The sequence below is a fragment of the Amphiura filiformis genome, chromosome 13 (genome assembly GCF_039555335.1).
Source record: "Amphiura filiformis chromosome 13, Afil_fr2py, whole genome shotgun sequence".
NCBI classification, from domain to species: domain Eukaryota; kingdom Metazoa; phylum Echinodermata; class Ophiuroidea; order Amphilepidida; family Amphiuridae; genus Amphiura; species Amphiura filiformis.
The window spans coordinates 1,055,184-1,068,820 of record NC_092640.1 but is presented as its reverse complement, the minus strand read 5'-3'; the positions used below and the strand labels follow the sequence as shown (position 1 = coordinate 1,068,820).

Sequence of the window (13,637 nt, the reverse complement as noted above, 5' to 3'; positions counted from 1 at the left end):
ACCTGCACGCCATGTGCGTGTGCGTATGTGTATGTTCGACTAATGTTTCCATAGTAATAATTAAATGACGGTTCCTGCGCTTTATTCAAAATCTTGGATTTTGATAAAACTACAGCACCTAAAGTCTTGATTTTTGCAGGATATGTCAGTTCAATAAAGTACATTACAATCGTGTAAAAAACAGAATTTTGAAAAATATTGAGGGTGTCCTCCTCAGCAAATGTTACAATATGGCTCTAGGTAAGTTATCAAGGGTAATACAGTTCCTCTTTAAATACATATTGAAACATAATTTGAATAATGATAATATTATTAAGCATATCTTACTCCTTACACATCTAAAATTTTGAAGTGAACCCTTATTTCAAGGAAATGACCTTTCTCCATAATAGTTATGTTATTCTGAAACAGATACGCCACCAACAAGACAAACCGATCATGATTCACAAAGCAATGCAGGTAACATGTGATTGCACAAAGCGTGCACACTCCCCCACACACATACATAAACACCCTACCCTCACAAATAAACAACCCTCATACACAGCACTCACACCCCCACACCCATAAAAACATACATGCATAATAAATTATTGACCATGTGATCTTTTCCAAGAACATTTTTTGAAGTATGTGCATCTTATGACATGTTGTAAGAATAATGGCCATCTATACATTTATCCCTACAGAGTCCTCACAACCAAATAGAAGCTGTTGGTGCCCACTCTTGTGTTGTTTTGCTGAGAAAAAAGGTAAGCTAAAGCTAAATTAAATATTAAAGCAATTAGAAAATATGAGGAATATCCCCCATTTTGATATCAGTCATATATTTAGTAGTGCTGATCCGGGGTGGGGGGGGCACTTCAATATGAAATGGATAAAGGTGTAGGGCTGACACTTTCACAGTAAGGGGCATTCGGTGAGAGCAAAATGTAAAAAATATGATGGGGTCATTGGGTGAGAGCATGATTTTTGGCATTCGGTGAGAGCAAAATGTAAAAGATATGGGGTCATTGGGTGAGAACATGACCTCTTTTTAAATGGAACCTTTGGGTGAGTGCCGACACAGCACCACAGAAACCTCTAACATTGAATTTCTAGTTCTAAATGGCTTCAAAATTATTTGTTTTTTCAAAATATGTAAAAAAATTGGTGATAAATGAAAGTTGCTGTTCAAATTGAAAAATAAGGGTCTTTGGGTGACAGATCAAATGGAAAAATAAGGGGTCTTTGGGTGACAGCATTTGTTCTTAAACAAATATGGGGTCTTTGGGTGACAGTAACGCAGAAAAAGGGGGTCTTAACAGCCCTACATATGCGTCACCTCCAAAATGGGAGTGCCCCTCCCCCCCCCGGGTGCTGATCAGGCAAGCATACCAAAAACGTGCACCATTTTAATGGTATTCTTGGTTTACAGGTCGATAGTCAGAGGGGTCATTAGTCCGAAACCCAATAACTTTACTACAAACACTAACCCTAACCCTAAACTTCACCCTAACATAACCTATAACCTAAGCTCTAAACCAAACCATAATCATAACCCTAACCCTAATTCAAAACCTAACCATAACTCTAATCCTAACACTTGCCCAAACCTTTCCCCATCTCTAACACTAACTCTAACCCTAATGCTAACCCCAACCTTATCCCTAAATAATCCTCACATGAAATGCATTAAACCTAAACTTGAACCCCTTTTGGACTAAATGACCTGTCGGACTAATGGGCTGTTCCCCTATGTCTTGTTCCCCTATTTTTGTTTACTATTTATAATGTTGGTAGCTTTTGTTTGTAGATTTTGTGACCCACCATCTCAGGCGGAAAAGTTTTATGATCCCCCCTTCCGCCGACATAGACTCAATCCATTGTTAGAACTAAGGCGAAGTGCGCAAAAACTTTTATTGTAAATGTAAAGAAAGGGCAAGGAGTGTGAAAAACTTTGATTGTAAGTGTAAAGCTTCTTCAGGACAAAATACCTAAGATTGAGACATGTAGGTAGACCCTTGTTTATTGATGGATCTGAAAAGAGCCGTTCACTGAAAAATGCCCCTTGTCATAACAAGCAGACCTCGCCTAATGTAAAAAATTGTGGGGCTTTGAAAAGAGTGTATTGACTTTGTACTTGTAATGGGACTTGCATCCAATCATTCTTTAGTGTTGTGAAGTGGCCAATAAAGGATTGTCATTTTGTGTCAATGGGCTATTATGTAACAATCAATTCAAGCCAATCAGCTCAATCATGGAGCTTCTTGTGGCTGTCGACAGCCAAGAAGCAGCTTCTGGAATGGACATGAGAAAGTTCCAGTAGGGTAGCAAACTGAGCATACTCACCACAAATATCCAGCTACCCCCACCATCTGGGAGCGAATTATGTTTTTTATCATAATTATGAATTGTGTTCCCTTATTCTTTCAGACGTTCCACACGATACAGCTGAAAGCAAGAAGGAAGAAGAAAAGGACAGTTCTGGAAAGACAGGTAGGATCATAATTGTCACTGTTCAGAATTACAGCAAAATTGCTGCCACTAAATACTTTGCCAAACTTGTACGTTAAACCTACAAATAATGTCATAGGCTTTTAACAGGTATTACAGAAAGTAGCCTGAGCATCACTAAGCTTCCTACAACTGCTATGATCTTGGGCCATTGATCCAACTTGGAGTGGCTCTGAAAACTGAACACTGGTGTTTGCTATTGGAAGTTAAAGAAGAAAAGAAAAAGGAGAGAAGATGAACAAAGAAGTCACTTGCCACCCCCCCATTGGATTTGAACCTTAGACCCCTCGCATGTCAAGCACACGATCACCGACTGGTAGCCTCGGTCACCGACTGGTAGCCTCGGTGGTTTCGCTCTTCCGGCTAGTAATTCTGTGAGTGTATAGCACTTACGGTGATTACATCATGGCATCGCACGGGATTCATGAATGCGCAGTGGTTATCTATATAGTATTTTGTGGTCCCTAACCATGTTAGGATTAATAGACGCTAACTATAATGATTGTAAACTAGTGTGAGCTGTCGGTCTCCTCTTTTATCATAATTATGAATTGTGTTCCCTTTCTCTTTCAGACGTTCCACACAATTCAGCTGAAAGCAAGAAGGAAGAAGAAAAGGACAGTTCTGGAAAGACAGGTAGGATCATAATTGTCACAATTGCTGCCACTTATTATGCCAAATTTGTATGTTAAACTTACAAATGATGTCATAGACTTTTAACAGGTATTACAGTAAAAGTATTTAAGTAGCCTGAGCATGACAAGCTTCCTACAACTGCTATGATCTTGGGCCATTGATCCAACTTGGAGTGGCTCCAACATATTCCACTATAATCTCTTAACCCTAACACTAACACTCCTTTTAGCTATTGAAAGTTAAAGAAGAAAAGAAAAAGGAGAGAAGATAACCAAAGAAGTCACTTGGCATCCCCGGGATTTGAACCTTAGACCTCTCGCGTGCTAAGCACACGATCACCGACTGGTAGCCATAGGGGATTCGCTGACCCGGCCAGCGATTCTATAAGCATATAGCACTTAGGGTGATTGCGTCATGCCATAGTGCGGGATTCATGCATGCGCAGTGGTTATCCTTGTGGTATTTTGTGGTCTTTATCTAGCCATGTTAGGATTAATAGACGCTAACTATAATGATTGTAAACTAGTGTGCGCTGTTGGTCTCCTCTTCCAATGTACATGTCATCTTCTAGCACAGACGTGATATATAAAAAACTCGCCTGACCCAGGATAGGTAAATGATAACTGCCCATAAACTTGTGGGAAATGGAAGAGAAAATGTCTGTCTACAGAGTCGAAGGGTCCATGTTTTGGGTGGATTAATAATGGTACAATCTATATTACCAGCCGTTATCCACAGACCTGAGGAAGTCTCTAATCAAAAGCTTGCATGGTTGGGTCATTCTGGTTCGGCTCCAGAGCACCTCTTTAGGTGATGGGTTTGTGTAGTGTTGTTGTAGAACACTTGGATGACACCACCCAGGGCTTAGGATATGCAGTAAAGGAAATTTGACAGTCTTGAAAGTCTCTCTCAAAGTCCAGATCTGAAGAATCTGTATAAGTTTGTGCAAGATACAGTTCTTACCTGTCGACAGCCAAGAAGCAGCTTCTGGAATGGACATGAGAAAGTTCGGGTTGGGTAGAAAACTGAGCATATACTCACCACGAAGATCCAGCTACCCCCACCGCCCGGGAGCAAATTTTGTCATAATTATGAATTGTGCACGTTTTCCCTTTATCTTTCAGACATTCAACACGATACAGCTGAAAGCAAGAAGGAAGAAGAAAAGGACAGTTCTGGAAAAACAGGTAGGATCATAATTGTCACTGTTCAGAAATTGCTGCCACTTACTTTGCCAAACTTGTACGTTAAACTATAATGTCATGGGCTTTTAACGGGTAGCTTTCTACAACTGCTATGATCTTGGGCCATTGATCGAACTTGGAGTGGCTTCAACATATTCCACTATAATCTCTTAATAGAAGCTAACTATAATGATGATAAAATAGTGTGCACTGTACGTCTCCTCTTTCAATGTGGTGAAATGTACAGGGCATCTTCATCACCAGGCTTATTTTATGCCAGGCAAAGTACTTGTACTACTTGACCCAAGTGTTGACGGCCCATTATTTTTTAAATAAATAAATATGCATATAACTTCAAAACTAGTAATCTTACCAATAATATTTTAATATGGAAAGAATGGTGGTTTATTTAGGCACAATTTGATACCCCATTCGTCCAGTGTCATATTCTATACTAGCTTAGGGCTACCATGCATGAACACATGCAAGCGTATCCTCTCAGAGACAGCTTCAGCACTCTTGGTGGGTAGATGTGTTTAGACATGATAACATGTACTCCTCCCTTCTGTTGAGGCTGATCTATAGACCAAAACCTATCACCTGTCATCTGAACAAAGAGATAACTTAGCATCTGTTCTTAAATTTGTAATTTATGAGGTCAATACCTGCTTCATTACCCACATTGGGTCATCGTACATGAAATGAGGCTAGAACTACAACAAAGATCCAGCTACCCCACCGCTCCGAGAGCAAATCATTTCCATTATGATAATTATGAATTTGATTTCATTCTCTAGACGTTCTACAAGATACATCTTCATCGTAATTCTTGAGCTATCTTTTCAATTTCAAATATTGTGTTTACACTATTGCAGCCAGGAATCATTGATAGTTCCTTTATGAGAATGTTTGGGTTCATTTTTAAATAGCATTTTTCACAACTTTGCCATTTATCCCTGTACGCTTCACTCTAACCTCAACCCTTATTAGAGTTGATCATCCTATCTTGTAATGTCACACAGTTTTTGCCTCTTGTGGTTGTGGCTATTTTTGGTTTGGGTCATACTCATGCTAAAGAACCAACCAGTTCTGTGTGAAAGGATCTGTCTTCGCGGACATACAGCAACGTTCCACGGGTGCAGTTGCGTAGCTGCCGGGGGGAAGGGGGGGGGGCAATTGCCCCTGGCAAAATTGCCTATTTGGGCCCCTGCCCCCTAGCGCTATTTGGGCCCCCGCCCCTAGCGCAAGGAAAAAAGAGGAAAAAGGAGAGAGAAAGAGGAAAAAGAGAGGGAGAGGAGGGGGAGAGAGGGAGAGGAGGGGAGAGAGGGAAAGGAGGGAAAAGAGATGGGGAATCCATACGATATGCAATACCATACGATTATTATCGATAAACCTGGCAAAAATGGTCTATTTGGGCCCCCGCCCCCCTAGTGCAGGGAAAAAAGAGAAAGGAGGAGAGCGCGGAAAAAGAAGGGGGAGAGAATGGAAAGAGAAAGAGGGAATCCATATAGGCTTACGATATGTAGTGCCATACGATTATTATTAATATACTCGACAATATACTTGACTTCTTGAAAGAAATAGAAATCTTTTGAATTTCTAATTGCACAAAAGCACCTATAGGAGCAGTATATTGCCTAAAACAAATAAAACAATAAAAGGGCCAACCCAAAAAGAAAAGTCGAAAAAGGTGGTCAAGAAGGCTGTGTCCGACATGTTTCTTGTATTGCATGCCCCAACCGAACATTTTAAGTATCGACACAAAATTGGCCGATTTAGTCATTTACCATTGAGCTATTTCAAACTTAGGGCCGGATTTACCATTAGACCAGAAGGGTACGGGTCCAGGCCCTAAAATAGTCTAAGGTATGTTCTCCAAAACACCATGTTTTGGACCGAAATATGGTAACATTGCAAAATTTTGCGCGCTTCGCGTGCACTGGCCTTTACGTAAAATTTACCTTCATTTTGTGCTAAAATTATCTGAAATTGGAAATTTTTAGCGCGCTTCGCGCGCACTTTAACCAGGAAATTAGTAATAATTATGGCCAAAATTCATTTCTATTAAGACCAAATTACTAATAAAAAAAAGCAAATTTTTCTTGTGGAGCGCGCAATTTCTTTGAAAAGTAATAACCCAGTTTACCATTTTCCCTCTTGTGCCACATGTATTGACACATTTAAACTTATTTCCTTTGTTTTTTATTTTTCTTTGATATATTTGAAAATGTTTTTTTTTGCTGGATTTCTTACCCCCATTTTTGTTTGCTGGATTTCTTGCAACCCCCCCCGGAAAAAATCCCAGCTACGCCACTGCACGTTTGTCTGACATTGGTTCTCAAGTTGTTGTTTTGGGTTTTTTTTTCTTATATATATGTATACACAAGTATATCAAAATGATTGGTACCCATTAGTATCCATTGATAATGGATGAATCTGACGCATAAAAAATTCAACACATGATCCACATAATTTATAGATAAATTGTGTAACAAGTCATAAACTACATATTCTGGACATTTCAAGAGTGTCCAATGTTAGATTTGGAAGATGCAGGCTGTTTAATAAACATCAAAATTGATGGGTACTAATCATTTTGATACCTCCTGTATCACTGGCAAATCTTCAGCAACATTTCATTTAGTATAAATAACGATTTTGTAATTTTTGTACACTATCCTAGGCCATGTGATGATATCATATAGCTGGGGAGCCGAAGAGGATCACTATCCATGCCAACAAAGAATGATAAAGCTGAGAGATGAACTGATTGCAGGTGGTTATCGGGTATGGATGGACCTAGACGAGATGGGTACGGAAAATGTGAAGCATGTTTTATGATTTTGTTCTGAAAAAGTGTTGTTAAAAGGATATTAATTTCTCAGTGCACCAGACATCATGGGTTATAGGGTATGAATTTATCATCTCTTTAATTAGATATTACTGGTTACAGTCCGTCCCATAATGATTAGCAATACAATATCTGTTCACACTACACAAGATTTATATCTTACAATAAACATTTGATTGATAAATTAAACATGTAAATGTAGACATTCAACTTCAATATGTTACTGATAATACAATGCCTTTTGAAATGGTTATGGTATGTATTGACGTACAAATCATTTTGTGACACCATAATAATAATAATAATAATAATAATAATAATAATAATAATAATAATAAATAATTGAATAACTAAATTGAAGAAGGACCCAACTCCATCAACATTTTTGAGAAATTAACAAAAAACACAATATTTGGAAAAGTTTTAAGAGACAGACTGTTTTCATCTTGAGAGGACCTTGAGTACTGGTACATGAACATACATGTGAAATGATATATGGCAACGGTACAGGTCTTTTAAAATATGATTAATTCATTTTTGTAAAATGGAGTTAGGCCCTTATTCCACTCAGATATTCAATTATTCATAACCTCGTGAATATATGCGACGCATGAGACCCAATCAAATGTGTTTATTTGCCAAAACTGCATGGTATCTGTTTTGAGGTCATTGCGTGAAATTGGAGGGGTAGGTTTTGGAATCAGGTCATTTTCTGACACTCCCAAGAAAAATACCGAGCCCAAACACAAGCTCTGCCAATATCACGCAATGACTGTAAAACAGATGGTGCAAGGTTATTATTGTCATTCATTAGCGCCATTTTACAAATTTGTGTCATGAAAATAACTTCTTTTTTCTAAAAGACTATTGAAATGTATCTTCTGTTCATTGTTTTAATGCGTATTAATACGCGATCCACAAGTATGCCATCTTACTCGTGGTGATTACGTGTTTTGAAACGATACTCAAACACAGGTTATTTATGTGCAAAATTTCTCGCTTTGTGGTAAATTTTGAAATATTAATGACCTAATGATTATTTTGCTTTCGTATGTTTCTGATAATAAAATATGATTGGTTCACACGCATCATAAGGTTATGAATAAACAACAGTTGACATCCACATAATGACTTCCGAAATACGCACTATAATGACTTTCCTGTAAACGTATTTTATGCGAACAAACAGTTTATGTTCATACAACTACTGTGTATTTGTACATCCTATGATTATGTGCTTTGTAATTGCTCCACAGTGGGTCGGCTCTTTTTTTAAGGAAAATATAAAATAATGTTAAAATGGTATTTTGTTATCTAACAAAATATTATATACAGATTATAAAGAAATTGAAAAGTAATGGTTATAAATGAGGAAATTAATGCATTTTCCAGTTAATGTGAAAAATATAAAAACTTTGCTTAGACTTCACTGTAAATTAAAGTGTTTTTGTTTCAATATATTTACTTTGTAAGGGACAATTGCCATTTAGAGATGCTGGTTTATTCGTTTATTAAACAAGCAAGCTAGACGAGTACCACCCCATCTTTATATCAGCGTCCCACTGAATCACTGAAGTATGAAAAGGTCACATTCATAAACCTGATAATTGAGAAGAGTGTCATGACCGCCCATCGTGAAATAAGGGCTAAAAACATGCATATGATGTACAGACTTGTACTAAGACTAATATCAGGTTGTGCATTCTAATTTTTCGACCAATTATCAAAATCTTTTGTGACCAATTATCAAATTTAACATACAATATTAAATTTATGAGCAAGCTCATAGCCTATACTACATATTTTGAATGCTTAGACTTGTGACAAGTCTTCGACTAAATCCTGTTCAAGTGGTGGGTTGACCAACAATTAACAATGAGAGGACATTCCTGAACCTCGTTGACTTGGGGATGATTTGAAGTGACCGCCAATTATGACCATTTGATATTTAATACCAGCAATGTGGAAAAAGAGAAATAATGTAGCACCGAAATAGTGTACCCTTTTGCTGAAGGAGCAAAGTTTAACAAACCGTAACTCCGCTTCTGGATATCATTTGAAGTCAAATGATATATCAGACAGAAATTAACTTGATTATAACCAAATTAGTGGTATTTGTTCATATTTGTTTCTTGGGGGCGCCATATGTGTCTTTGCCCCCGGGCCCACAACCTCTAGCTACACTACTGTTTCCTAAGGGTTTTTTCAATCGCCCAACACCCTAAACACACAGCACCATATAGATTAACCCAAAGTAACAATTGATACCTTTCTATACAGCTGGAAACATGGATGACAGAATGTCTGAAGCAGTTGAAAAAGCCTATGCAATTCTGATCTGTGTTTCAGAGAAGTATCAAAAAAGTGCCAACTGCAAAAAAGGTAATGATGATAACATGTCTCTGACAAACACGTTTTGATAGATGTCGTTCTGAACAAATCTAACATAATATCATAATATGTACATGTAGTCGAGTTATTAAGAAAACCATAGGTCTGCTTACGTTTTCTGACAGTTTTCAAGGTAGTTATATCCCAGGATTTATATCTGACACAAACAGATATAAATGCCTAACAGTAATGCGCTCCACGTATTGGTCACAGAATTTGGTAAATGTTTTCTAACTTGAGAATATGTCACTTTCCAGGGTATAAAAGAAGTTTTTTCATGGAAAACGTGTATCATAAGCATTAACAAAAAGGGGGTTAGAACAGAAAATAAACAAAATCTTGCCAAACAGATATGGAGTATGTCCGATGTTGGCTAAAATTGATGAAAGTGCCTGAAATTGCACAACATTACAAAACATTTAACAAAACTGCACAAAAATGCTAAGATATTAAATTCCACATCATTGCCTAATCTCATCATGTCAATTCTGAGCATGTCTATAGAACTTTTATTATTATTTTTTTTTAATGTTTGGCCATTTCAGGCAACTGTTTTCCCCCTGTGTCACTAATGAATGTGTAGATGGGGATCTAGCAGCGCTTCCTTTGCACCCCCTCCCAGACTATAATTCAATTCGATTCCAATTCAATTTTTCAATTTCAAAATCATTTCAATTCAATTCCAATCCAATGCAGAGAAATTAACAGCTAATCAATTTCAATTCAATTCTGAGCATTCATTTCAATTCCAATTCCAATACAGTTGCAGTTTGTGTTAATTGACCAAAGGCACACTGCAAAATCTGTGTCTAGAGATTGTCCTCGATTTGTAAACACATGTAAAATCTAAAAACAAATGTCAAACTTCAAAACATCAAGTGTTTAATATCTAAACACAAGGCATCAAATTACTAAACATGTTTAGCATTTAGACATGTTTACAAATCGAGGGCAACATGGTGTCTAGAATGGTGTTTAATATCTAGACACTGTTTTTGCAGTGCATGTTTTAAATTTTCTACCAATTTTGTAACACTTGAGTCAGCAACACAAAGTCAAAATCAAGTACCGGTACACTTTTTGTCACAACAGCATTTCAATAGAAGATACTTTATTGTTATGTTAAATCACTTTTCACATTCAAATAATGCAAGTGATTTTTGACCTCTGGGTCCTATTTTGTGAAACTTTGGAACTTCTTAGTTCTTGTGACTGACTTCCTCATAATTATTTGTCTTAACTTCTTGTCCACCATGCACATTATTTTCTAAACTTAAGGTGTGTGGTACGATCGATAATGGGACCCTGTCCCCACACTGACCTCAAAAGATGTCAAAAATCAAGGTTTTGATACTATAGCCCCTACTTGTCTCCTGCTCCACCTACAATGTAAGATTTTACACCCAAAATCCTTGTACTTTTACAAAGATATAAGCATTTTCTTTAATGGTTTTCTCACAATTTGTTCAAATGTACAATGACTTTTGAGCATAAAAATTAGGAGCTTGAGAAAAATAGGGGCTTTATGATTAGTGCCAAAAGTTTGAGATCTTTGGCAAGTGGGGGGGGGGGGTCGCATACTCACATGACAAGAGAGACAGTAGATATTCTTCTAAAGAAAGATTAAGAAGAACTCCAAAAAAGTCTCAAAAAGTTTAACTATACCTGTGTTTGAGAAATGATATCATACTTTTAATTTTCTTCAATATATGTGTATTTTATGCTATCATTTTTAAATGAAAGCTTTCCAGAATACTTAGTTGTCACTCACATGCAGTGTCAGCTCACTCCCAGACTCCTACAAAAATTCCCTGATTAAAATGCATGTTGGGCCAGACAGGGATGGTCATTATAATTATGGTGCCATCTATTGATGCTAAATTTTTAATGTGTGTCTCTTGTGTGAATAGACCTGGAAGTGTATCAGAATTCAGAACGGGGGAAGGGCACTTTTTACAGGTGGAATGATCTGGAATCACAGACATCTGCTTGTGAATTGAAATCAAAGCTGAATTTCATTTCAATTCCACTTCATTCTTCATCACTCAACATGATTTCAATTCCAATCCAATTCAATTCTTCATTGCTCACAATGATTTCAATTCCAATCCAATTCAATTCATGCCCAAGCCCACTCATTTCGATTCCAATTCAATTCCAATGCATTGAAATGAAAATCGCCCAATATTTGTTTCAATTCAATTCGATTTCAATGCATTGAATTAACATTAGTCAGGTTAGCCCTGGTTGATGCAAAGGCATTGGTGCTGGCTCCCATAGTGGTAATCAGATAAACTTTTAAAAAAGCTTCTTTTGCACTTTTTATGGCTCACTCTGTACAATTTGTTTTCTTATATGCAGAAGCTCAGTACGCATTCTTTTTAAAGAGACCCATTATCATATTAAAATATGATGATCATACGCCTGATGGTTGGCTCGGGTTGCAGATTAACTCTCTACTCTATTATGATGTGCAGACTGAGGAAGCTATGATGACAAATTTACCAAAGATCAAAGAACAACTTAACAAAGGTACAGATTTGCTAAGGACAGTGACAATAATTGTAATTTTGAGTACTCCACTACATGTATCTGCTATCTGTAGTATGATTCAACCTTCCTTGAAGTAGAGGGTGAACCGATCAGCAACCTGATTACCCTTTTCTACATCAAAATGAAATTTCGGTATCAATGGCAATGCCATATATTTCTCATTGACCATATTAAATATAAGGGTTTAGAGATGTTTACTTGGATTTTGTAATCCGGAATAATATGTTGAAAGTGGGTTAATTAACTTCTTATTTGCACAGTATTCTATAAATTCAAGTATACATTAATTGGCTCTCATATCAAAAAGGACAGAAATACCAGAATGAAACTCCATAGATGGGGAGTAAAGGTCAAGGTCAATAAACCGAGGTAGAAATAGCATCTGATGAAATCTGGCCAACCTTCTTTATGTAGTCAACCATATTTGTGTCTTGATATATTCTTTTTTTACCCATGTCATCCTTTGCCATAATCGTAGGACAATCCTTTGCATTCATTATAGTGATTAATTGTTTTAACACAGTCCTCTACCCTGGCGTAATGCCAACGGGAATGCCAACCATCAAACTTCGAGTGTAATGGGGGTTGGTTTAATTTAAATAGTCCTTTCCATTTCATAAGGTCTGGTGAAAATCACATGTTTGTTGACCTATTATACTTTATACTGTATATATCTGGGATTTTTCAATTTTGCGAGGGTACACTCACATTATGCCATCACAGCCATCTTAAGCGGGTTATTGTGTACTTACTATATAGAGGAGACTCCATTGTATACATTGGTACCAAATATAACAGTATAGGGCATTTAATAGACAATCCAGACTAGGGTTGCAACGGGGATTGCAACAACCCCTTCATAAAAACACTGTTTCAAACTGTGCCTCAATAGGACAAGTGTTATACAAAATTATGCCAAAGAAAAAGCTGTATAAAAGGTTTTAACACTGCCCTTCCTCTCCTTAGAACTAAGAAGTGAACTTATAACTTAGATCTTGGGAAGTAAAGCTTTAAAGGAAATACTTTTTTTTGCCTTGTTTGTAAACAGGTAAATCACCAACAAGACAAACTGATCATGATCCAGAAAACAATGAAGGTAAGAACAAGATTGCACAAAACATGCACCCCCACTAGCAAATGCAATTCACTGACAAATATGGACCCTATGATCATCCTATATAGTTAACAGCGTAATCATGGACCTCTACATACTAACATTTCACTTCTGAAAGCATGGACTTTGTGGGAAGATATCGTTGTTGGGCAGGAAAAACCTCCTTTGTGTATTTGGCCCTGAACATGGGCCATAGGAGGTTTATTTATTTCAACTTTCTTTATACAGGGTAGCTCCTTCAGTGTAAAAGCACTGCTATTCTTGGAGGCCCTGTGACATACATGTACAGGTGTAATTCACTTAAGGCGATATAATACCCTGATTTTCATCAGTACCCATCTTCTTTTTTTTGTTGCAAATTTATGAAGTATATATATATGTTCATCATCTCATGTCCTGAACTTATAAAATA

The 13,637-nt window shown here is 37.1% G+C and overlaps 1 protein-coding gene across 1 annotated transcript in view; it reads left to right on the top strand.

The window, feature by feature from the left end:
* Positions 1-230: 230 nt before the first annotated feature.
* The window catches only part of LOC140168760 (uncharacterized), a 140,324-nt gene continuing 126,917 nt past the window's right edge, over positions 231-13,637 (top strand). The window contains exons 1-8 of the mRNA XM_072192170.1: positions 231-240; positions 690-752; positions 2,416-2,478; positions 4,257-4,319; positions 7,000-7,128; positions 9,448-9,549; positions 11,920-12,090; positions 13,160-13,207. Coding sequence (XP_072048271.1) covers positions 231-240; positions 690-752; positions 2,416-2,478; positions 4,257-4,319; positions 7,000-7,128; positions 9,448-9,549; positions 11,920-12,090; positions 13,160-13,207 — 649 coding nt within the window. The remainder of the gene's footprint in view (positions 241-689; positions 753-2,415; positions 2,479-4,256; positions 4,320-6,999; positions 7,129-9,447; positions 9,550-11,919; positions 12,091-13,159; positions 13,208-13,637) is intronic.